Source organism: Pseudorca crassidens, chromosome 14 (genome assembly GCF_039906515.1).
Source record: "Pseudorca crassidens isolate mPseCra1 chromosome 14, mPseCra1.hap1, whole genome shotgun sequence".
Lineage (NCBI taxonomy): Eukaryota > Metazoa > Chordata > Mammalia > Artiodactyla > Delphinidae > Pseudorca > Pseudorca crassidens.
The window spans coordinates 63,357,189-63,376,627 of NC_090309.1; the positions used below are offsets into that span (position 1 = coordinate 63,357,189).

At 39.0% G+C, this 19,439-nt stretch overlaps 1 protein-coding gene and 2 long non-coding RNA genes across 9 annotated transcripts in view; 2 read left to right on the forward strand and 1 right to left on the reverse strand.

The window, feature by feature from the left end:
• Positions 1 to 19,439, reverse strand: part of CRIM1 (cysteine rich transmembrane BMP regulator 1) — a 207,709-nt gene that overhangs the window by 41,902 nt on the left and 146,368 nt on the right. For 5 of the 6 annotated variants that reach the window (XM_067703271.1, XM_067703275.1, XM_067703272.1 and 2 more), the window contains 4 exons: positions 11,768 to 11,896; positions 4,481 to 4,637; positions 1,493 to 1,614; positions 168 to 377 (listed from right to left, as the gene is read on the reverse strand). In XM_067703271.1, coding sequence (XP_067559372.1) covers positions 168 to 377; positions 1,493 to 1,614; positions 4,481 to 4,637; positions 11,768 to 11,896 — 618 coding nt within the window. The remainder of the gene's footprint in view (positions 1 to 167; positions 378 to 1,492; positions 1,615 to 4,480; positions 4,638 to 11,767; positions 11,897 to 19,439) is intronic. The other variant, XM_067703273.1, reaches the window with a different exon arrangement.
• Positions 2,952 to 11,801, forward strand: LOC137205289 (uncharacterized). Of its 2 annotated transcripts, none has more exons than XR_010934084.1 (3): positions 2,952 to 3,460; positions 11,317 to 11,428; positions 11,661 to 11,801. It is a non-coding gene; the product is annotated as an uncharacterized lncRNA (long non-coding RNA). The 2 variants fall into 2 exon arrangements; XR_010934083.1 differs by lacking the exon at positions 2,952 to 3,460 and adding an exon at positions 10,522 to 10,687.
• Positions 14,568 to 16,454, forward strand: LOC137205290 (uncharacterized). The gene is made up of 2 exons (XR_010934085.1): positions 14,568 to 14,625; positions 14,914 to 16,454. It is a non-coding gene; the product is annotated as an uncharacterized lncRNA (long non-coding RNA).

Here is a 19,439-nt window from a genome sequence, read left to right on the forward strand (position 1 = left end):
TCTAATCATTTATAGCACCTGGCTGACACTCGTGGCTATTGTTGACAAAAACCAGAGAGCTGAAATACGTTCCAGGGGTCGTCCCCTGCACTTCCCCTGGAATTACAGATATGATGAGGCAAAAGTCATTTGCTTAGGGAGCACACGAGATGGCGGCCAGCTTTTACCTGAACATGACGGGCAGCACTGTCCCGGATGAATGGTGGGGTTGCCACAGGCAGGCACCGGGCAGGTGATCAGAGCACACATTTCCCGTCCACTGTGACAGTAGCATTCCCGGCACCCATCATGCCAGCTTTCCTCATTTTTATGATGATGACCATCCATGGACAGACATGTGCCTGACAGGACGGGTGGCCCGGCTGCAGCAGGGACCTCTGGACAGACAGAAGGCAGCCTGGTAAAGAAGGAGCTACTGCACAGGAGAAACAGCCTGTAGTTCCTTACAGGTAATGCTACCCAGCCACCAAAAATCCTGTCTACACAACACAGCTTGTGACACAGGAAAGGATCATGAAAAGAATTTAAGTTAATATGCTCTCAATTTTGAAAAAAGAAAAAAGGGAGTAAAAAACCCTGCAAATACATTTCTCTGCTATTGGTATTTTTTTTCCTCCCTTCACTCTACGTTCTCATACTCTATACAGTAAACAAGCACTGACTGATTTCAGCGTGAATGTTACACATATGTTTTAATACATGCAGAATAATCACTCTAGAAATCATCATTCAGTGGGGCAATCCTGGGCCGCTAGTAACTAACAGATTTTCGTTCTGCAGAACAATTGAAGCAGTGACTAGATTTTTGTTTACTCTGACCCCCTAAAAACACTCTTAAGGTGGTAACTGTCCAACTCTGAAAAAACACAGAACAAACTTTAGGGGTCTTTTACTGCTTCATTTGTGGCTCATGTGGACAACTAAAACCAGCTGGGGTGGGCAGTGGCGCTGGAGCTGGGGTAAGGGCTCACACAGCTTCAGGAACATCCCTTGAGGGGGAAGTCCTGCAAAAGGTACTCCCAGGACTCACACCTATACACAACTATAGGCTGGCATGTGGTTATTCAGCAAAAGTCGACATTCTCAGGGAAAACTGTGTTACCGAGAAAATACACAAGCAGACTGTTTAGCCTCACCCACCCTCAAAGGGCTGTGAAAAGGGACCTTTGCTATATCAATCGTCTCAATCCACTGCTGGACAGAGGGAGACTCTTATGGAGGTCAAGATAAAGCTGCTTTAGGCTAACGTTCCTGAGACAAGTAAAACTGAAGAGCTAAGAAGTGATTAATTTGGTCAACGTGGGGCCCGTTCCTTTAAATTCTATCCTGAGCTCTTATTCCATTGAGATGAAAGGACAAGGGATGGTCCTCTAGAGAGTGACAGTGGTGTCAGAGTGGACAGCAATCACTGAAATTATTTCATTTACTTCCGTTCTTGGTTCCTGTGCCTCTGATTGCTCTGAGCGGGGAAGGGTTATGCGTTGGGACTTACCTCTGCACTTGCAGATAAGACAGCCACGACTGTCCTGCTGGAAACCCAAGGGGCAGATCTTACTGCACGGGAGCTCTGGGCATTTCTTACAGCGACAGATGTCACAGCCATGCTTATTCTTCCTGGGTAATTAAAATTTTGTCAGAGGTTAGAAAATCCAAAAGTCTCAAGTGATGCCCAAGTGCTTAGACCAAGGGTCACTGAAGTGATATTCTCAGTAAGCAGAATGACTTGAACTTCTGCTCTCAAAACCCCCTGGAGTGATGCGTAATTAGCTCCCTGTGGCCATGACCACCACCCACCCATGGCCAACGGTTAGAACTGTCCAAGCACTTAGGTGCTCTAGGACGTGACTGTCAGAATCCCGATGACGTGACTGTTGATTTAATTGGGAAAAGTGGTACCAACAGTACAAAAAGATGAATGTGCAGCTCCAGGAAGAGGAAGGTGAAGGATATATTGCTGGTCAATGTTGGAGGCCAGCATTAGGGCAGAAGTCCTTCTTCTGTCAGAACCACAGGCTTCCTCAGACGATCACATTCTCTTGAGAAATTTCACATGCTACTAAACATTTTACTGAGATATCTACAGAATTTTTTAGCAGATGGGAGAACTTAAGGATCCATAGACCTGGGAATGCTACATAATGTTGTAGCATGTTGTACATGTAGGCATCTTGTATATGTTGATGAAGAACAAAACGTTTAAGAAGTCCTGCAGTCAATGTCCAGTAATTACCTCATTAGTCAGAAAAGAATACCAACTGAAAAATGCTCCACCTGTGGGGCATGACTGAAGCACGGAGGATAAAGGGAAATGGCTGGATGAACTTTTTTTTTCCCTTTAATAAGCTACAGTGCCTAAATTTTGTGTTGAGCAGAAAGATGATATTAAATAAATATGTTTATTAAAAGATCACCATAGTTTAAGTCGACAAAAAAATTCTTAGCAACAATTCCTTATTTTCTCTAAAAGGAGAATGACCCTGTGTATTACAAAAGGTGCTAACGTGCCCTCCTGTGTCTTCTGTCCACTACCTGCAGCTCCTCTCTTAGGCTCAACATCTCCTCTACAAGCTTTGCCCTAGTTGGGCTTCCTGGGCAGCAGAGAAGGCGGAGTTAAGTCTATCAATCCTTACGTTTCATCCCAAGGAGCGCTAAGTGGCAACAGTGGTGTTCAACTACAAAAATAAACCCTGTTCTTTCTCATCTTGGACAAATTAAGGGGCTCTAAAAGAAGATGGCCCCCGGGCTTCCCTGGTGGCGCAGTGGTTGGGAGTCCACCTGCCGATGCAGGGGACACGGGTTCGTGCCCCGGTCTGGGAGGATCCCACAGGCCGCGGGGCGGCTGGGCCCGTGAGCCATGGCCGCTGAGCCTGCACGTCCAGAGCCTGTGCTCCGCAATGGGAGAGGCCACAACAGTGAGAGGCCCGCATACCACAAAAAAAAAAAAAAAAAAAAAAGATGGCCCCACGGGAAATCCTTGGTATATAACTGCCCAAGTGATAAACTACAATCTGCTAAGTGAAATGAGAACTGAACACTAGGGTCTATGTATTTATGTCAATATGATGAAAACAATGAATTAAATGAATGCTTCACACTCCTGTCATAGACTGTGCCATTTCCAAGCCCTAACAGGGCTTTAACAGATTTGTTTGTTAACTCATTTATTCACCTACCCGTTCCTTCTTCCTTCTCCCATTTCCTTCTCTATATTTCTCCCTCAGAGGCTGTCCTTGAAACATGTGCTAGCCAATGCAGTATTCGTTTGCCTACAAGAGTCAACTTGGTCCTTCTTGAATGTGTTTACTGACAGGAATACCAACTGGAATCTATAATCCTCTAAGAGTTTTCTCTCCAAGGTGAAGTGTGGATGAATGCAGCCTTGGTTCTGAACTATCATAACACTGCAGCCAAGTGGTTGTAGGTACTATTACGATAATAATACTTCATTCTACATCAGCAGGTAAGCTAAGAAATAGCTCTACTTTTATTAATATCATATTCATATTTTAGGATTAAGAACAATGATGATTTATTAGTTTACTTGGGGAATTTTAAAGAATAATGTTCCCAAGTTAATTATCCAATTAAAATTAGAATTAAGGTTCCCCTCTCCCTGCTAAACTAGAATTTCTAAGAGGAAGAATAAAAACAATGCCTTTAAGACGCTGGGCAAGAGGTGATGGCTCTAAATCCCTTATAATTACTAGCACTATATAAACATATCAAATGGAAAAGGCAGAGAGACTAAACTGGAAGGAATCAAGGCAGGAATGACAAAGCAAAATTCTGAAAGGTTATTTTTAAGGAACCAACTTGATATAAAGACAGAAGTGGATTCTAAGACAGACACAAAAGTAACAAATGTGAAATGTCTATTTTCCCCCTAGAATAATCTGAATTTTCATGGGATTTGATTCAATAAAGAATATTTAAAAATACAAGTCATAGTTCTTATCACCAAGGAAATTCATAAGATCTACTGCTATTTTAAAGAATACTATAGACGCAGACAAGCATCAAGGTAGGACAGGGAGGCGTGGCAGGTAAGGATGCTCCATATTGCAAATCAGTAGCTGTCAATTCATCTTAAAATATAGATTAAATACGTTATCACAAAACAGTTGCTGCGACAGTGGTGCATAGTTGAAGCACTTACAACACTGGAACCTCATGACAGTTCCATTCCCTTTGGCAGTGTCCAAAGGCCCTTGCTATGAGGAAATCTCACCCAACCGGCCCAAAGTGTCATAACAAGGCTCTAGCCCATCTTCAAAAAAGAGTAAAACTTGATTCTTATCTTTGGAGATACGGCCTTTCCCTGTTTCTGATTCCTCTAGCAAAACAAGCATAGATATTCTGGATTCAGTACATTGCTGATTCATTCAGAAACACACACAAAACAGCCAACAAAAAAGGTAAGAGACATTTCGTCAAGCTATAGATAATTAAGAATACATCTTCTGAGTTAAGAAATACGTACAGATATCCAAATGGACAATACTTTTCACAGATTATGAGTCTGCACTTCTTGGGGCGTGGGCGGCACTGACAGATCTCACAGTTGTGGGCATCGGTTAGGAAGCCGAAGGGGCAGTCCAAGGTGCAGCCTCGTTTGAGGCCCGTGCAAAGTTCCTCCCCTGTGAAGACACATGGACAGCACATTTCTTCCAAAGATGAAAGGAACAGAACATTTGACACTTCAGTGCCTTCCCCTAATCTTCCAATCTTCCACCGATGTAAATTTCTCAGCTCTACCACAGCATCAGCAATGGTTAAAAATTATAGATTGTGCTATTTCATGGTTATCAAAACGTAACTTCATGTTTTGGTACTAATATACACAATAAAGTCCAACTCTGAAAAACAGATTTCTGATCAAACCACTGATTACCATTTATTATTCGAAATGTGAGAAGTGGAAACTTACATCCCAAATTTCATTATGTATTTTTGCTCCTACTGCATGCCCATGAGAAACACATTCTTAAAGGTTCACACACGTTTACTCTTATGAGTTTTAGACGTTACCACATAATACTGCGTACCATATGCAGCATAAAGCATTGCTTGCCCTTTCTTTAAAAGGTGTATCTCTAATAACATAATACAAAGTGAAATAATCAGTGTTGCAATTAGATATTTTTTTCCCTACCGCTGACAAATATCCAGGTATTTAGATATTTAGTTAACTGACAAAAAAAAAAAAATTTTATGTGCCAAAGAAATACCTAGATTAATGTTTAACTATCCATTATTTAAAATGTTCAAACTCTCCCCTGTTAGCAGAATCTGGAGTGATGTTTAACTGTCCTCTGTTAGTCAGTTGTAACTTATTATTGTAAAAGGGAAAAAAAGGAACAAAGAAATGGTGGCTGGCACAAGAAACTTCTATTAGCTTAATGGAAGCCTTGTAAATAAATTTTAAAAGGTGTGATGTAGGGCTTACTAGAGTAATATAGGCAACAAAAATGTTAAGGTAAATAAGAAAAGCATGCTTGGTGATGTAACTAAAGCAAATTGAGACGTCTGAATTAAATGCAGAATTTGAAAGATAATCAAATTTAAAGAAGTAGACATGATGATGGCAAAAGTATGGCAATGTTTGATTATAGTTCTGCGTGGACTGGTAAAGTGGGAAGCTGAGACTACTTTTGTTGAAATAATAAATAAATTTTATGTGTATATCCTTTAAGCATAAATATTGTAAATAATGTATAAGTTACTGGGAAAAACAGAACACATTTGTCCCCTCCACACACAAATCTTATAACCTAAAATTAAACCTTAACTACAATTAATAGGTAAAATGGGTTCATATTTTACATAAATATTTTAAGGTAGCATCTTTTGTGAATCTTAGCTGGCAATACTTGCATATTTAATTTGCTATCTTTTAAAAAGGATAATGTGATTTAAAGTATAATTTTCTACTTTGTCATCATCATAAACCTTTCATTACACATATTTAATATAACCTCGTGGGTCTGTATCATATTGTGAAGCAACTGATTACTAATCTGCATCCTTAAAAGTGAAATTCTAAATGGCTCATTTAAAATTTTGTAATTATATGACTTGAAAGGTCATCATTTTTCATCTCTTTCCCATTATTAAGGGAATGACGAAGGAGGGAGAAGACTGTCATAGCCACATTTCTTTCTCTGACACCGAGATCTAAGTTGTGAATCCGTTTTTCTATTGCAAAACTTTTAAGTCTTGAAACCAAGTAGATTATGTTGAGAAACAGATGAACTAACACCACTGTGAGAACATCCCTGGGGATTAAATTCCTTGAAACTCTGAGTCTGAGCACCTTTGTGCCTTTATTTCTCTGGTCCTGTAAAAAAGGAGTTTTTCTATAATTTTTGATCTAGAATGGGCTTCATCCTTAACGAAAGCTGTTGCATCACTAAGTTTAAAAAATTTGATATAAACTAAGTTTGTCTTTACCTCTGCTTTGCAGTGGAAGGGAATTTCAAGCAAAGGCTGCTATGTGTGAACAAAAATACAGGACGTTCATAGACTTCGGACTGGCTGTGACATATTGGGCAGGTTGCCACAATGCTGCCCTGGCTTGGGACTGCTCACTGCCCTGCTATCTCGTTTCTCCTCCCCAGCAGAAGGGAGCTCTAGGGCAGGGACCTATTTTCTTTATTTACACAGTCCAGGTGCTATCACGGTGCTCAGCATGGAGTGAGTGCTCAATAAATACTTGCTGAATGAATGAACCAATCAAGATTCTTGCTATTTACTCCTCTACTCTCATCAAGACTGCCACATTAACAGAAAAATAATGGGATGAAAAAACTTACTGTTAGTACTGAAAAATTTCACAATACTGGCACTTGCTAAACATCTCCAAATACCACCTTCTAGCTTAGAAATAGAGAACATTAAAGATTTCAAGGTATTCCTAGATCCATGTATCAATTATGGATTTTTCTTCAGAGAAGTATAACGTCAAGGCAAACATTTACATAAAGAGCAGAACAGATAGATTAGAAACATCTCATTCATAGATGGGTGGGAGTTTTTAAGTTTGGTTGAAAAGTTTTAGTACATCACTGGAGGCAACCACAGAAAGAATGGTGGCTTTATGTTCATAATTTTTCAACATTATGACTTTGTTGTGATCTAAGAATGCTTTCTAATCCAGAGGGGAAAATTACCATTGAAGAGAAAGTGATAAATAATGGCAAAATACAGAGCCTGTGCATTATGGCTGGTCGATAGCAGCTATGCAATAAACTCTCTGTTTATTCGGGAGAAAAAAGATGTTTTTGCTCCCAGGGCCAAAATGTGGCCCAACTGTGGGGAGCATCGTTTGTACAACATGTTGTAGTTGAACACCATGGAGCCTGCAAACAGAACACAGGGTAATGGTGCCCCTAGAGTTGTGTTGTGCTTCTCTGCTGCAGGACTTCACACTCTTGGGTTCTGGCAATTCTCAGCAACATGCAAGCAGTTAAGGATACCATGAATACAGTTCCTGAGACTATTAAATAAAGAAGTGCAAGACTGCAAATGGTGGTCCCAATCTTGACCTTGATAAGTGTTTGTTCAGAGTAACAATGAAATGAAAACAGGAGCCTGCCTCCTTGTATATGATGCTGTGACCTTCTTTAGATGTTTGATTCAGATATATGTTTCATGAAAATTATGAAAGGTTTTTTCTCCCTGCTACCATTAATTTTCTATGTCTGCACTGGTTTCTAGTTAAAAGCACTATTAATCCCTAGAATTACAGATTGTTAAAACTGGAAGAGCAGTTACAAATAATGTGATGAAATCCACTTGATTTAAAAATGTAGATGATAAGATGCTTAAAAAGATGGATGCCATTTAATTCACATAGATGTCACTTACTACATATCGTACCTATAGTAAGATGAAATGTATTATGTATGTTTGACAGCAAACATTTTGGTTAAAAAGGAATGCTACTAACAGCTTGTAACAATGAAGTGTTAGATTTTTAGTAGCTTATCTAAATGATTTTAGTTTTAACTTTTGTTGCTATCATACATTCTTAAGCATTTTCTACCATGTTTCTTTTCTTTATTCTAAGTATGTCTTTGAATAAAGTTTAAATTCTCTATATGCCCTTGATGCATTACTTTGCTTAGCAGTGTTATAAGAAATGTTATTTGTTACAGGTTGAAAAAGAAAAGCTACAGTATGTTCAAATAAAAGAATCCTGTCATATACCTTCCATGTTCTTTTGAAGGACGTGTTTCCACTGGGTTTTGATTTCAACCTTCAAGTGACTGTCTATAATATGCTTGATTATATTGCAATAGCATTACAACATATTAGCATATTACCAATATTACCAACACATTACCAAGATTAGTCAGGGATAAGGTCCATTTTTAACTTTTTTGTACCCCTAGTTTTTGGTGTATAGTAGGCACTCAATAAATGCTAGATGAATGAAAGAAGGAATGAATGAGCAGACAACAGGCCAGTAACAGGGGAGAAATATTTATTTGGCATTGGTCTTATTTTAAGAAAGAAATATTGATGCCAGTGGTCTATATATACGTCTAACCCCTAACGGAAAACTTGGGTATAAATGGTTAGGGCCATTGCATGTGAAACAGGCTTTGGTGGGATGCAGAAAAATAACATAAAGGAGAGATTTAGACAAAATCCATACTTATCACGTAGCTGCAATGGGAAAAAGAATATACTTAGCTATCCTTCAGTACCAGGGACTTCCTTTTTTCTAAAGCTAGGTGAAAGAGAGTGAGAATATTCGAGGGTTAAAATTAAAAGGCAAAAGGAAAGTTGTTTGTGTGCGCGTCCTCAGAGGACAGGAAGAACTGGAGGCAGGTTGGTGTCGGAACAAAGGAGGGAAACTGGGGGCTTTCCACGTCAGCTAGCTCTAGCTGACTCAGAAATGCATGTTATAAACCAGCTATCGTGTCAACAATTACCATATGTCGGGTAGTAAAGCTAGCTTTGCATTCACTAATTAGTCCTCAAAACAACCCATTACTTTGGTATTATTACCTGCCCTTTACAGATGAGGACACAGAGGCTCTAGGAAATAAAGCAACTTGCCCTGATCACCCAGATACAAGTCAGTATGATGCCAGAGTCTGGGAGGAGAGCTGGGTCCATACAGTCACAAGAATCTGACAACCGAGGATGTGGCAGTTTGATTTAATTTGACTCACCGCCCAAAGGTGTCAAATAATCAGGACTGCTAATGGGAGGGGATGAGAGCAGAATGCTCTATGGCTCTGTCATATACTTTCCGTGTACTTTTGTGTATGATATAGACAAAATGACAAATTCCAGCTGACATAAAATGCAATGGTCTCCTGTACATATTTCCTCCTATGTGTTAATGAAATGGAGGTGCAAAGCAGGCAGTATGCATGGATGTTCCTTTTACAAAGCCAGAAAGCAACACTAACACAAAGACAGGCAGAGCAGAATTTTCCTGATAAGTCTCAATTTGCAAAAAGCCGGTCATATGCTTCTGACTTGCTTCAATGACAACTGAGGGAAATTGCTTCTTTGGATTTAACTACAAAGGGCTCATTGTGAATCAGCAGGGGTCTTATGTAGGTGTGCCCATGTGGCCAAAAGTTCATAATAACAAAGCCCAGGTGAAGATGGTAGGCAGGGTGACTAGGTACAATGAAATCTATATTTTTAGACTTCAAAAAGTTCAGAAAAAAAAAATAGGTATGCTCCCATGATCAGAAAGGATGTACAGCTCAAGAGATACGAGAAGGATTAAAATATAAACTCTTTGTGATACAATCACCAATTATCTTGGTGTCAAAAAAATCAAAGTTGACCATTTAAGCCAACAAATATGGCTGCCAAAGCAGCTCCCTAGTAAACTTGGCTTTCCAAAGGGAGGTATAAAAGGCAGATAGGTGTATAACAGGGACTGGTCCTCCTCTGAACAGAAACAAGTGTAGGAAGGCAGACAGTCCCCGATGGGTGGAGGCTCATGGGAAATTTAAAGGTGTAAACAACGATCATCACAACAACAGTTTGATAACCTCCGTTTCAGCACCAAGTCCATCCCACAGACAGTGTGATGGTAACAAGTAACTGAGGAAATCGAATTATGCAACTCCTACTTAGTATCTGTCTTCACCGAAAATATTCTTACAAAAGAAAGCATTGAATGATTAAGGTGAAGAGGAATACAGAGCCCAAGAAAACTGATAAATCAGAAAGTGATCATCTCTCTACATTAAGGAATTCTAACTCTCTGAGTCCAGGGTAATTATACCCAGAGGCTCATGGAGAACCTGCTGATTATAGAAGCACTGTCCATATTTGGAGACATCAGAGGGAATGGAAAGAGATTTCAGAAAACTAAAAGAGGCCAAATGTCATTTCAAAAGGGACAAAGGATTCTAGCACTACAGGAACTAAGCCTGACATTCACAACTGAAAATTCTGCAGAAGGAATGGTTAAACACGGGATATACGACATTTAGGAAAGAAAGCAGTGAATACCAGGAGCCAGTATAGGTTCATGAAAAACAACCCATACCCTACTAACTGCGTTTTATGTTTAAAGTAGGGTTTCCAGCAAAGGAATGTTGTAAATAGAATGTATTTTGATTTCAGATAAGATACAGATCAAGAGTTTCAAGATTTCCTTGTGGAGATGGAGCTGATATGTCGTCAGCTGAATAACTCCATAGAAGAAGTGAGGATTACGTTCAAAGTCATTTTGCAGGAAGGCCTTCAGTGCTAACAGGGCTCTCTCCTTGGTTCTATACAATTTAATTTATTTTAGTGCAATGATTTAGATGAGGACATGTAAGTTATGCTTATTTGATATAAGCTGGGAGGCATAGATAAAGTATGAGGTCACATCATCAAGATTCAAAAATATCCCAACTAGTTGGTAAACGGTTGAAAACTCTCAGGGTAATTTCTGGTTAAATTTGGCCCTGCATTTATATCATTAAAAAAAAAATCAAACGCTCAAATACAGAACAAATGAGAATCACCTATGTGCCTCTGATGTAAAAAGTACCAACTGGTTCTAGTTGCTTATAACCTCTGTGTTAGCCAACAGTGTATAATCCAAAGAGCAAATGCTCACTTAGACCACACAATAGCACTGCAGTGATCAGACCAAATTCTGCAATACTCTGTTTCTAGGACACACATTTACATAAGGGCCAAGAAAGTTCTAGAAACTATGTCACCTGGGGAATGACTAAAGATGTTTATTCTCGTAGAAGAATTAGAGGAATTCAAAATCGTTTTAAACATGAAGGGCAATTTTTTTTTCCGGTAAGAAATGCAACATACTGTATCACATTTCAGAGATCATGGCCTGGCGACATGATCGGAATCTACGTGGAAGAGAGCTGGGATCGAGAAAGCGGAGCACATTCTAAAGACTATGGCTGCCACACATGGAATGTGACACCTCTGTGTGAGTGACCTCCTTGTCACTGATGACCCCGGCAAGGGCAGTACTGAGAGCTCCCTGGGTGTTTGGAAACATGTGCTCCAGAGTTCCCAGGGCTTCACCCATGACGCAGCCAGACATCAAGGAGTATCTGAACATAATGAAATGAGGGCAAAAACCGGAATAAAGGAGCAGCTCTTTTTCTCCAAATGACCATGTGTTTATGTTAAATACACTTTTTTTTTCCTTCTTTCAGGTTGCTAAGGGAATGTCATGAATAGGAATGAAAGAAAAGATATTCAATCACACAATATGCTTTGACAATATTAGGCTCTGAAAAAACACAGTCTTCCGTGTACTCACTGTTTTTGCACTGACAAGTTCGACAACCATTGTGATCAAGTTTGAAACCATAAATGCAGTCCTTCTCTGTCAGGGTGCAGTTTGATGACTCTCCACACGCAGGTGGATCAATTGTGATGTAGGTTGGTTCTAATAATAAAGAGAGAAAAAAAAATCAATGAAACATATGATTACCTCTTAGATGCTATTCAATCTTTGAAATCCCACACTATGGTAAGTCACAGGAAAAAACCTAATCAGTAATCTTCATCAAATCCTAGACTTTTATACTTTCATAATGTTGTTAGCCCCTGAAAAAGAAATATTTTTATTTAAACTTTTGAAAATCCAGATGCTCTATTTCTTTACATTTGAGCAATTTATGCATTTTTGGGTACCCTCACCACTACAGAAGCAGACAAGAAAGGTTAAAATGAATTTAAATCGTTATTCTTCTATTTCCTCCTGATGTTTTCTGAGTTTATTTTTTATAACAATCAGGAAACAGCTTCCAGCTGTCAATTATCTCACTCTCCATTTTGCAATACTTCTGAAATCTATGAGCGACTTTTCAAGTTAATAAATCAGATATGTTTCTGAGCCTTTAAAACATCTGAATTTCTTTGACCTTTTATGTGACACTCTCAATTATTACAGATGACATGACAGATCACATCATCTATAGGAGTTTATACTCAGGGCTTCAGGGAGTGGGGGAGACAGACACAAGCATTCGGGAGGAAGAGAGAGCAGCCACCCTGAGATGAGATGCACAGAAGAAACCAAGGCCGGAGGTGATTTTGACCTTCACTGCCATGTTACTAATGAGGAATTGTTCTGGCCTAGAGATTACTGTTACTAAACAGTAATCACACACTTACGTGAAGTGTATTATGCGTCTATATAACATCTGAAGTGCTCTTCATAAATGCCTTCAAGTTTTGGATCACAATCGGAAAGAGACGGGTGCTGTCATTATCCCTATTTTACGGATGAGGAAATCCAGCATACTGACTTGTCCAAGGTCACAGGGTTTAGTAAGTGGTGGACCCCAGATTCAAACGAGGTGTTCTGGCTCTAGGGTCACACTCTCAGCTTCTATGCAATACAAAGCGCATTGTAATGGTACCTGTTTTGCAGTGATTGATAAGGGACAGTTTATACAATGTCAGACTGTGGAGAGAGTGTTGTCAAAGGGAACAAGGACAGTGACGTATTTACGTAGCCTCTTTTCAACCCAAAGATACTATGAACTTCTTCAGAGTAAGCTGGTTCTCACAATATCTTTGTGAAGTGCTAAGTACAGAATGTCTCTACCTATGTTTTCACAAATGGAAAACATGAGGTGCAGAGAGGGTAAGTGGCTTATCTAAGTTTACATAGCAACCCAGTAGCAGGCTGGGAACAGAACAGAACAGAGGTGCCTGACCTCCTGTCCAACACTCTATCCATTAGTCCACACTGTCTTCTCAAGTTTCACCTCCCGTTACCATGGAAGAGAGACCAAAAATAAGTGTTTTAGGTGCCACTGATAAGATCAAGAGTTCTACATTTTTATCCACCTGCTAAAAGAGGCCAGTGATTCAACTCTTCACAGGTAGTGAGCAACTAGGACTTGTTAAAGAGATGCTTTCATCAGCATTCTCCCAGTGAGAGTACGTATGAAGACGGTGTAGCACATTCTCTATTTTTATTACAGCACAGTTGGCAGAACATCTCCCTGAAATTTTTATCTAAGATTTCCACTGCTGTGAAATTTCTAATTTCTTTCAACGACTAAAGTATCCTTTCTGACAGGTAACTGTAAACATCAAAAAGTGGTTTAGTTTTAGTCAAGTTTTAAGACTTAGTGAATTAAATACAGTAGTGCTGCTTTCCTCCATTCTCTTAAAATTTACTGTAAATATCAGCGGGTTTTAAACCTACAGTCTTTCCTTTATCACTACTCTTGTTACACATCCAAGATAATAATTGTTTCAGCCTTTAGCCATAAGACTGTGGAGGTTTCATCAAAATTATTCTAACCACAAATACAAGACAGAGCAGGGGACCTGGCTCGTGTCTCAGTAAACCATACCACAGATGATCCCATCGAAGGAGGAGTTAGGTCTACGTTCCAGAGAGTTAATAGCAAGGATCAGGGAAGGATTCTAAACTCTTTGTCCAGTGCTTTAGTGCATGGCTTACGGGCAAGGAAATGTCTTGGGCACATCTACGCAGACCCAAAGCTTGTATTCTTTACTGACATTTAAGTTTATGAGAAACTTTTGCCTTCAGAAAGTATACGATGGAAAAATATATATCTCGGCAGATGACACTGAAAATGCATAATAATCACAGGGCAGTATGGGATTTTATTTTCAGTGAATTTTAGGGATTTGTTAAGATAATCAATGGTGATGTGCATGCTATTTTTGGTACATATTATGATTAATGGATGGGATTAGGATTGTGCTCTGTGGCTAGAAAGTAAAAAAAACAAAAAAATTGGGTTGTTTGAGGATCAGAACCACAATACTGACAGTCCCACCCTTTATCCAAATGACTGTATCCGCTAGGTAGCCAGCTCCAGGGGTACGTCAAGCACACATTTCTTTAGCAGAAGAAATATGTTCAACATGTTTCCCTGTAACATTCAGGATAACAGCTTGAGCTAAGTTTAACAAATGGGAAAAAAAATGCATAGAAGGGCTATTTAAGTAGGTGCTGGTTCTACAACGCTGTGTTGTAAATATTTTAGGTAAAACAAGTCCTCCTGGATGTCTTCCAGGCCTCAGATGACGTGGCAGAATGCAAAGAAGCCAAACATTATTCTGTGCCTCTAAAATTAATATTTCCCCATTCATCGATGATGTACATTAGAGGGAAGAAACCGGAAAGTATGTAAGTTTCAAAATCTGACTCCCTCAATAGTTATTAAAATAAAACACAGAAAAACTCAACAAAACCAATTTACTCTAAAGCTATTCAACTGCCCCTCAATAGATTAGGCTGAACACAACACTCATCGTGATACATTAAATGTAGACAGAAGTCTAAATTATTTTTAAAAAGCATTTTAACACTAGTCATCTCACTTTATTATGTTAAATAAGTATTCTTTTCCTTTTCAAATACAAAGTGGAACAAATTTTAAAAACTTTTTTTTTTTTTTTTTTTTTTTGCAGTACGCGGGCCTCTCACTGTTGTGACCTCTCCCGTTGCAGAGCACAGGCTCCGGACGCACAAGCTCAGCGGCCATGGCTCATGGGCCCAGCCGCTCCGCGGCATGTGGGATCTTCCTGGACCGGGGCACGAACCCATGTCCCCTGCATTGGCAGGCGGACTCTCAACCACTGCGCTACCAGGGAAGCCCAGAAACTTTTTAAGGATAGTGGAGCATGTGTTTGGGGTACTTACTGCTGTTATCCTCTGTCGCTGGAGTAACTGCTGATTTGTAACAGACACATATGCAGGCAACTAGCTGTCTCCTAACATTTTATCTAAAGTCATACATTATGCACTATTCCCTTTCATCATTCTCTCAACATTTTAGTGCTCAGTTTCCTACCATGTGAGGCCATCTCTATTTTAGAATTCTGTAAACTATAAATTGTTTAGCAAAAACACTGACATTATCATAAACGGATCTGAGAATCCGCTTTCAGTCCAGTATATTAATATGTAATCTCAGAACTGGTCCTGTTACTAACATCAGGGCAGTCTTTTGAGAATGAAGTGCTGTGAGTCTACTGAAATTCAATTTCTTATTCTACATAATGAACACCAAAGTGAGACACACTTGATACCATCCTGAATGAGAGTATTTCAAATCAACATTGCATTTACAGTCCTTAGAGAATAACCAAGAGCTGGTTAGACTTTCTGCAGTTTCTATACAAGGAAGTTCTTGGTGGGGGAAGAGGTAAGTTTGAAGAGTCCAGAATCATGGTATCACAGTATGATTGTTTCTAATCCAAATAAGTAAAGGAGCTTGAGGAAGTGTTAGTGAAATCTGTGAAACGTGCACTGTGCTTGTTAGAGCAGCCTGAAATTTGCGTATTGGGAATTGTTATTATCCCCCACATTCTTTAGTTTATGCCACAGTGCTCTGAATATGGAATATATCCTGATGGGTCTTGGCCTGAAGACCAGATGATCCTCATTTAAATCCCACTCTTCTGTGCTCTTAGATTACACGGGGGTACAATACTGACATGACATGCTAGAGAGTACATGCTCCTCTAGAAGGATGACGGCGATGCCATGTCCTCGGAGAGTTTGGTGATTATCAGTTGAACAGAGGTCCTGCTAAGACTTTTGGAAACAAATGCATCTGCCTGTTGCTGGAAGCAAAGAAAATGGTCTCCTTTTAAATTGGTTGGGCAGATATGCGTTAGTGGGCCTCTTTCAGAAGAGAGAAATGGTCTTGGATCTCCTTGTTTAGGAGAATGAGAAAATGCTTGCACAAGGATGGATTTGGCGAGGGGAAATTCAATGAAGTACTGCTTACAGTATCACCCTGAAATTCCATCTCATCTTGTATTGAATCAGCTGAGGAATTAAAGAAATACCTTAATGTCCTCCAAAGGAAGAAGGCTTGAAACAGCAGGAATTCATTGTCTTTGGCTACAACTATTTCTAAAGGGAACCCTGGAACCGCTTCTTTGTGGAGAAGAATTCTAGAAATATTTTCTGAGCCTAGAAGCAATAAAGAACAAAAACGGGTGTTTGTTATGTCTATATCCATTTGCTGTTTCCTACCCTGCATCTGGGTGGGAATCTCTACTTTCCTCCACCTGTCCTTTTCCTGAATGATTTTTAAAGACTTTCCAAGTACCTTATACTCTCCGGAAGAGCTATTTTTACAAGAACCCTTGGGATTGTGTCAGGAATGCAGATGTTCAGCACCAATTCTTATCCCAAGTCTTAGAAAACAAAATTCTGGAAAAAAACTATTATAACTTGCAGTAACATAAGCAAACACATATTGGCTCTTTATTTTATGTTTAATTAAAATTAGGGATGGATATTTCTTTCACATTCTAGGAAGCCCAACAAACCCCTTATCAGTAAAAACATTTCCAGGAAAACATTCACGTTTTTCAAGATTTAGAGAACCTCAGACACTAAGTTTCTGAAGAACACCACCAATATTCTACACTGATGTTCAAGTATTTTCTAGAAGCAATTTTATCTGCTTACTGGGGATATTAAGGCACTGTGATCACAATTAATTTGGTCAAGAGTATAAAGTTGAAATGAAAATCATTATTTTAACTCCAAGGCCACATCACTAGACCATAAGGTAACATACATTTCATTATTCAGGGGGTATAAATGTGTTAAGCAAATCTAAGCTCTATACTTTCTTGCTTTTTGTTATTTTACTTTATGGAAAATTTTCCAAAAAGAGGAAAGGAAAGTAAGAAGTTGAAACTCCAATTCAACCTTTTAAGGTGTTGACTTAAAGTTTTAGTATCAGTCCTGTCATCATCACATTGGATATTTCAACATGTTTGGGACAACAACAGAACAAAAAAGAATGTATTTTGACTACCAGTTATTTAAAAATGTGTAATAATAATGTTAATTTGCTTCTAAAACAATGTATATAATCACTGATTTTTATTTTTCAGATATAGCTTAAATGAAAATGTTAATAAATGCTTTTTGGTGTCTAATCTGTATTACTCCACCGAACTCCTCGTTTTGAATTAATACATACAAGGTTCTTCTCATTACCTTGATTACTATGAGCTGTTTATCTTGCAAATAATACTAATCATCTCCATTGACAAATATGTGAAGCACTCTTTCTGATTAGCAACCCTGGGAAGGCTGACAGCCAACTAGTAGCTCCTGAGTATGGGTGGGTGACTCTGGAAAAGTACACTCGTGTAAGGCATACAGAGCCACCGTGCTTAGGACTGTCTGCAGCACTGACTCTGTTAGGAGGGTAATCATTAGCTCTGGTTTCAGACCTCAATCGTCTCTAGGAGTACTGCTGCCTCCCCGTGCTGTGCTCTCGGTGAATGGCACGTCTGGAGGGCCTGGCTGTGGGCAGCAGCTGTCTGCCAGCACCCTAGATTCCTACGAATCGTACAAGTGCATGCACGCGCACACAGACACCCACAAACCAAGGGAAGTTTTTCTGGAAAAATCTCTCTATAGGCAAATTTCTAGAAAGCATAGTGGTTTTTTTTTTATGGCAGATATGTTCTTAAATTTCTTTTATAAGTTAAAAAAAATTCATATGGAAGTAATAAGATAAACGAAGCTAATTCCTATCTGTCTCTTATTACTTCTCCTTTTGGGATTTATTAATGGTTCGCATACTTCACGTAGCTTTTCTGTGTAAATTCGCAAGCCTGCTTATTTGATTGCGAGAAACAAAGATGAACAATTATGTTGTCTTTTCAGACCTAATTCAGGCACTCTCTTCCTTAAGATTTCTTGGGTGGGGGTGGGGGTAGGGGGAATGGCTGGACTTGGTTAAGCAATGTGAGTACCTAATAAGTGGGAAAATTCCAAAGCTTCACTTGGTTTATATGGCTAAATATATCAGGCCTCCTTATAGCCCTACAATTACTGGTAGCCTGTCCAGGGCCATAAAACTGGAGATAAAGTTGGCCAAGACAGAACCAAAGGAGATAGCTTATCTGTTTTACTGTGTCTTCGTATGTCATTCTGTTACCACAGTTGCTTTTCAAATGTGACCATAACTAGTCAGAAAACCATTCAAATAAATCAGCAAATTGTTAACATAATTGCAGCCTAGGAAAAGGTAAAGATGAAATGTTCCCAAATGAAGCTAGAGGGAAAACTCTATTAATGTAGACAATAAGAAAAAAAAAGTTGAGGATACAAAAATTCCCTAATCTGGAAGTGGGAATTTCCATGGGGTATGAATGTGTATTTAAGAAAGCCTCATGGAGTCATGGAAAAAAATCTCCTGCAGTTGGAATTTTCAAATTCTTCCAGCCACTGCACATTTATCCTTTTTTTCCTTTGTATATATTTCTCATAACAACACCTACATCCTTGTAATTTCTAAAGTACTTATCTCAGAGCAGTTTCTTTATTTTAAAATGAATGGTGTGAAAATGTTCCCAAGACTTGTATTATTTTATGGGCAGATAGAGAAGCAATATATTTACTTTAGGCCTATTTATTAACTTTGTATGCTTTTCCAAGGAATCTTGGCTGTCGGTCATATTTTTCTTCCTTTACCAATCTCATGTTTAATAGGAAAAGACAGTACTACGATTATGTGATTATTAAAAGACCACAAAAAGAAAAATTAAAAAAAAATTTTAACAGAGAATGGTGTATCTTTTTCCAGGAATTCAGCTTGAGAGAGCTCACAAAATGACTGGATTCCAAGAATAATCTGGACCTTTTATACTTGTCTTATATTTTATCCTTATATTATTGTTATTGTTTATTCTCACAGAGACTACATCTTGGTAACCTTTAACTGGGAAGAATGCGCCATATTTATAAGTACATGTGTATATGTGTATCTGCACATTCTAATAGCTATATTCGGCTGGGAGAGGGGTGTCAGATGGTCAGAATTCTGTTATTTCAACCTGCCGCTCTGCGAAATGGCTGACGACCAGCGGGGAAGGATCTTCACATTAGGGGCAATGGTTTGTTCACTGTTTACAACTTCAGCATCTAGCACAGTACTTGGCCCACTGTAGCACTT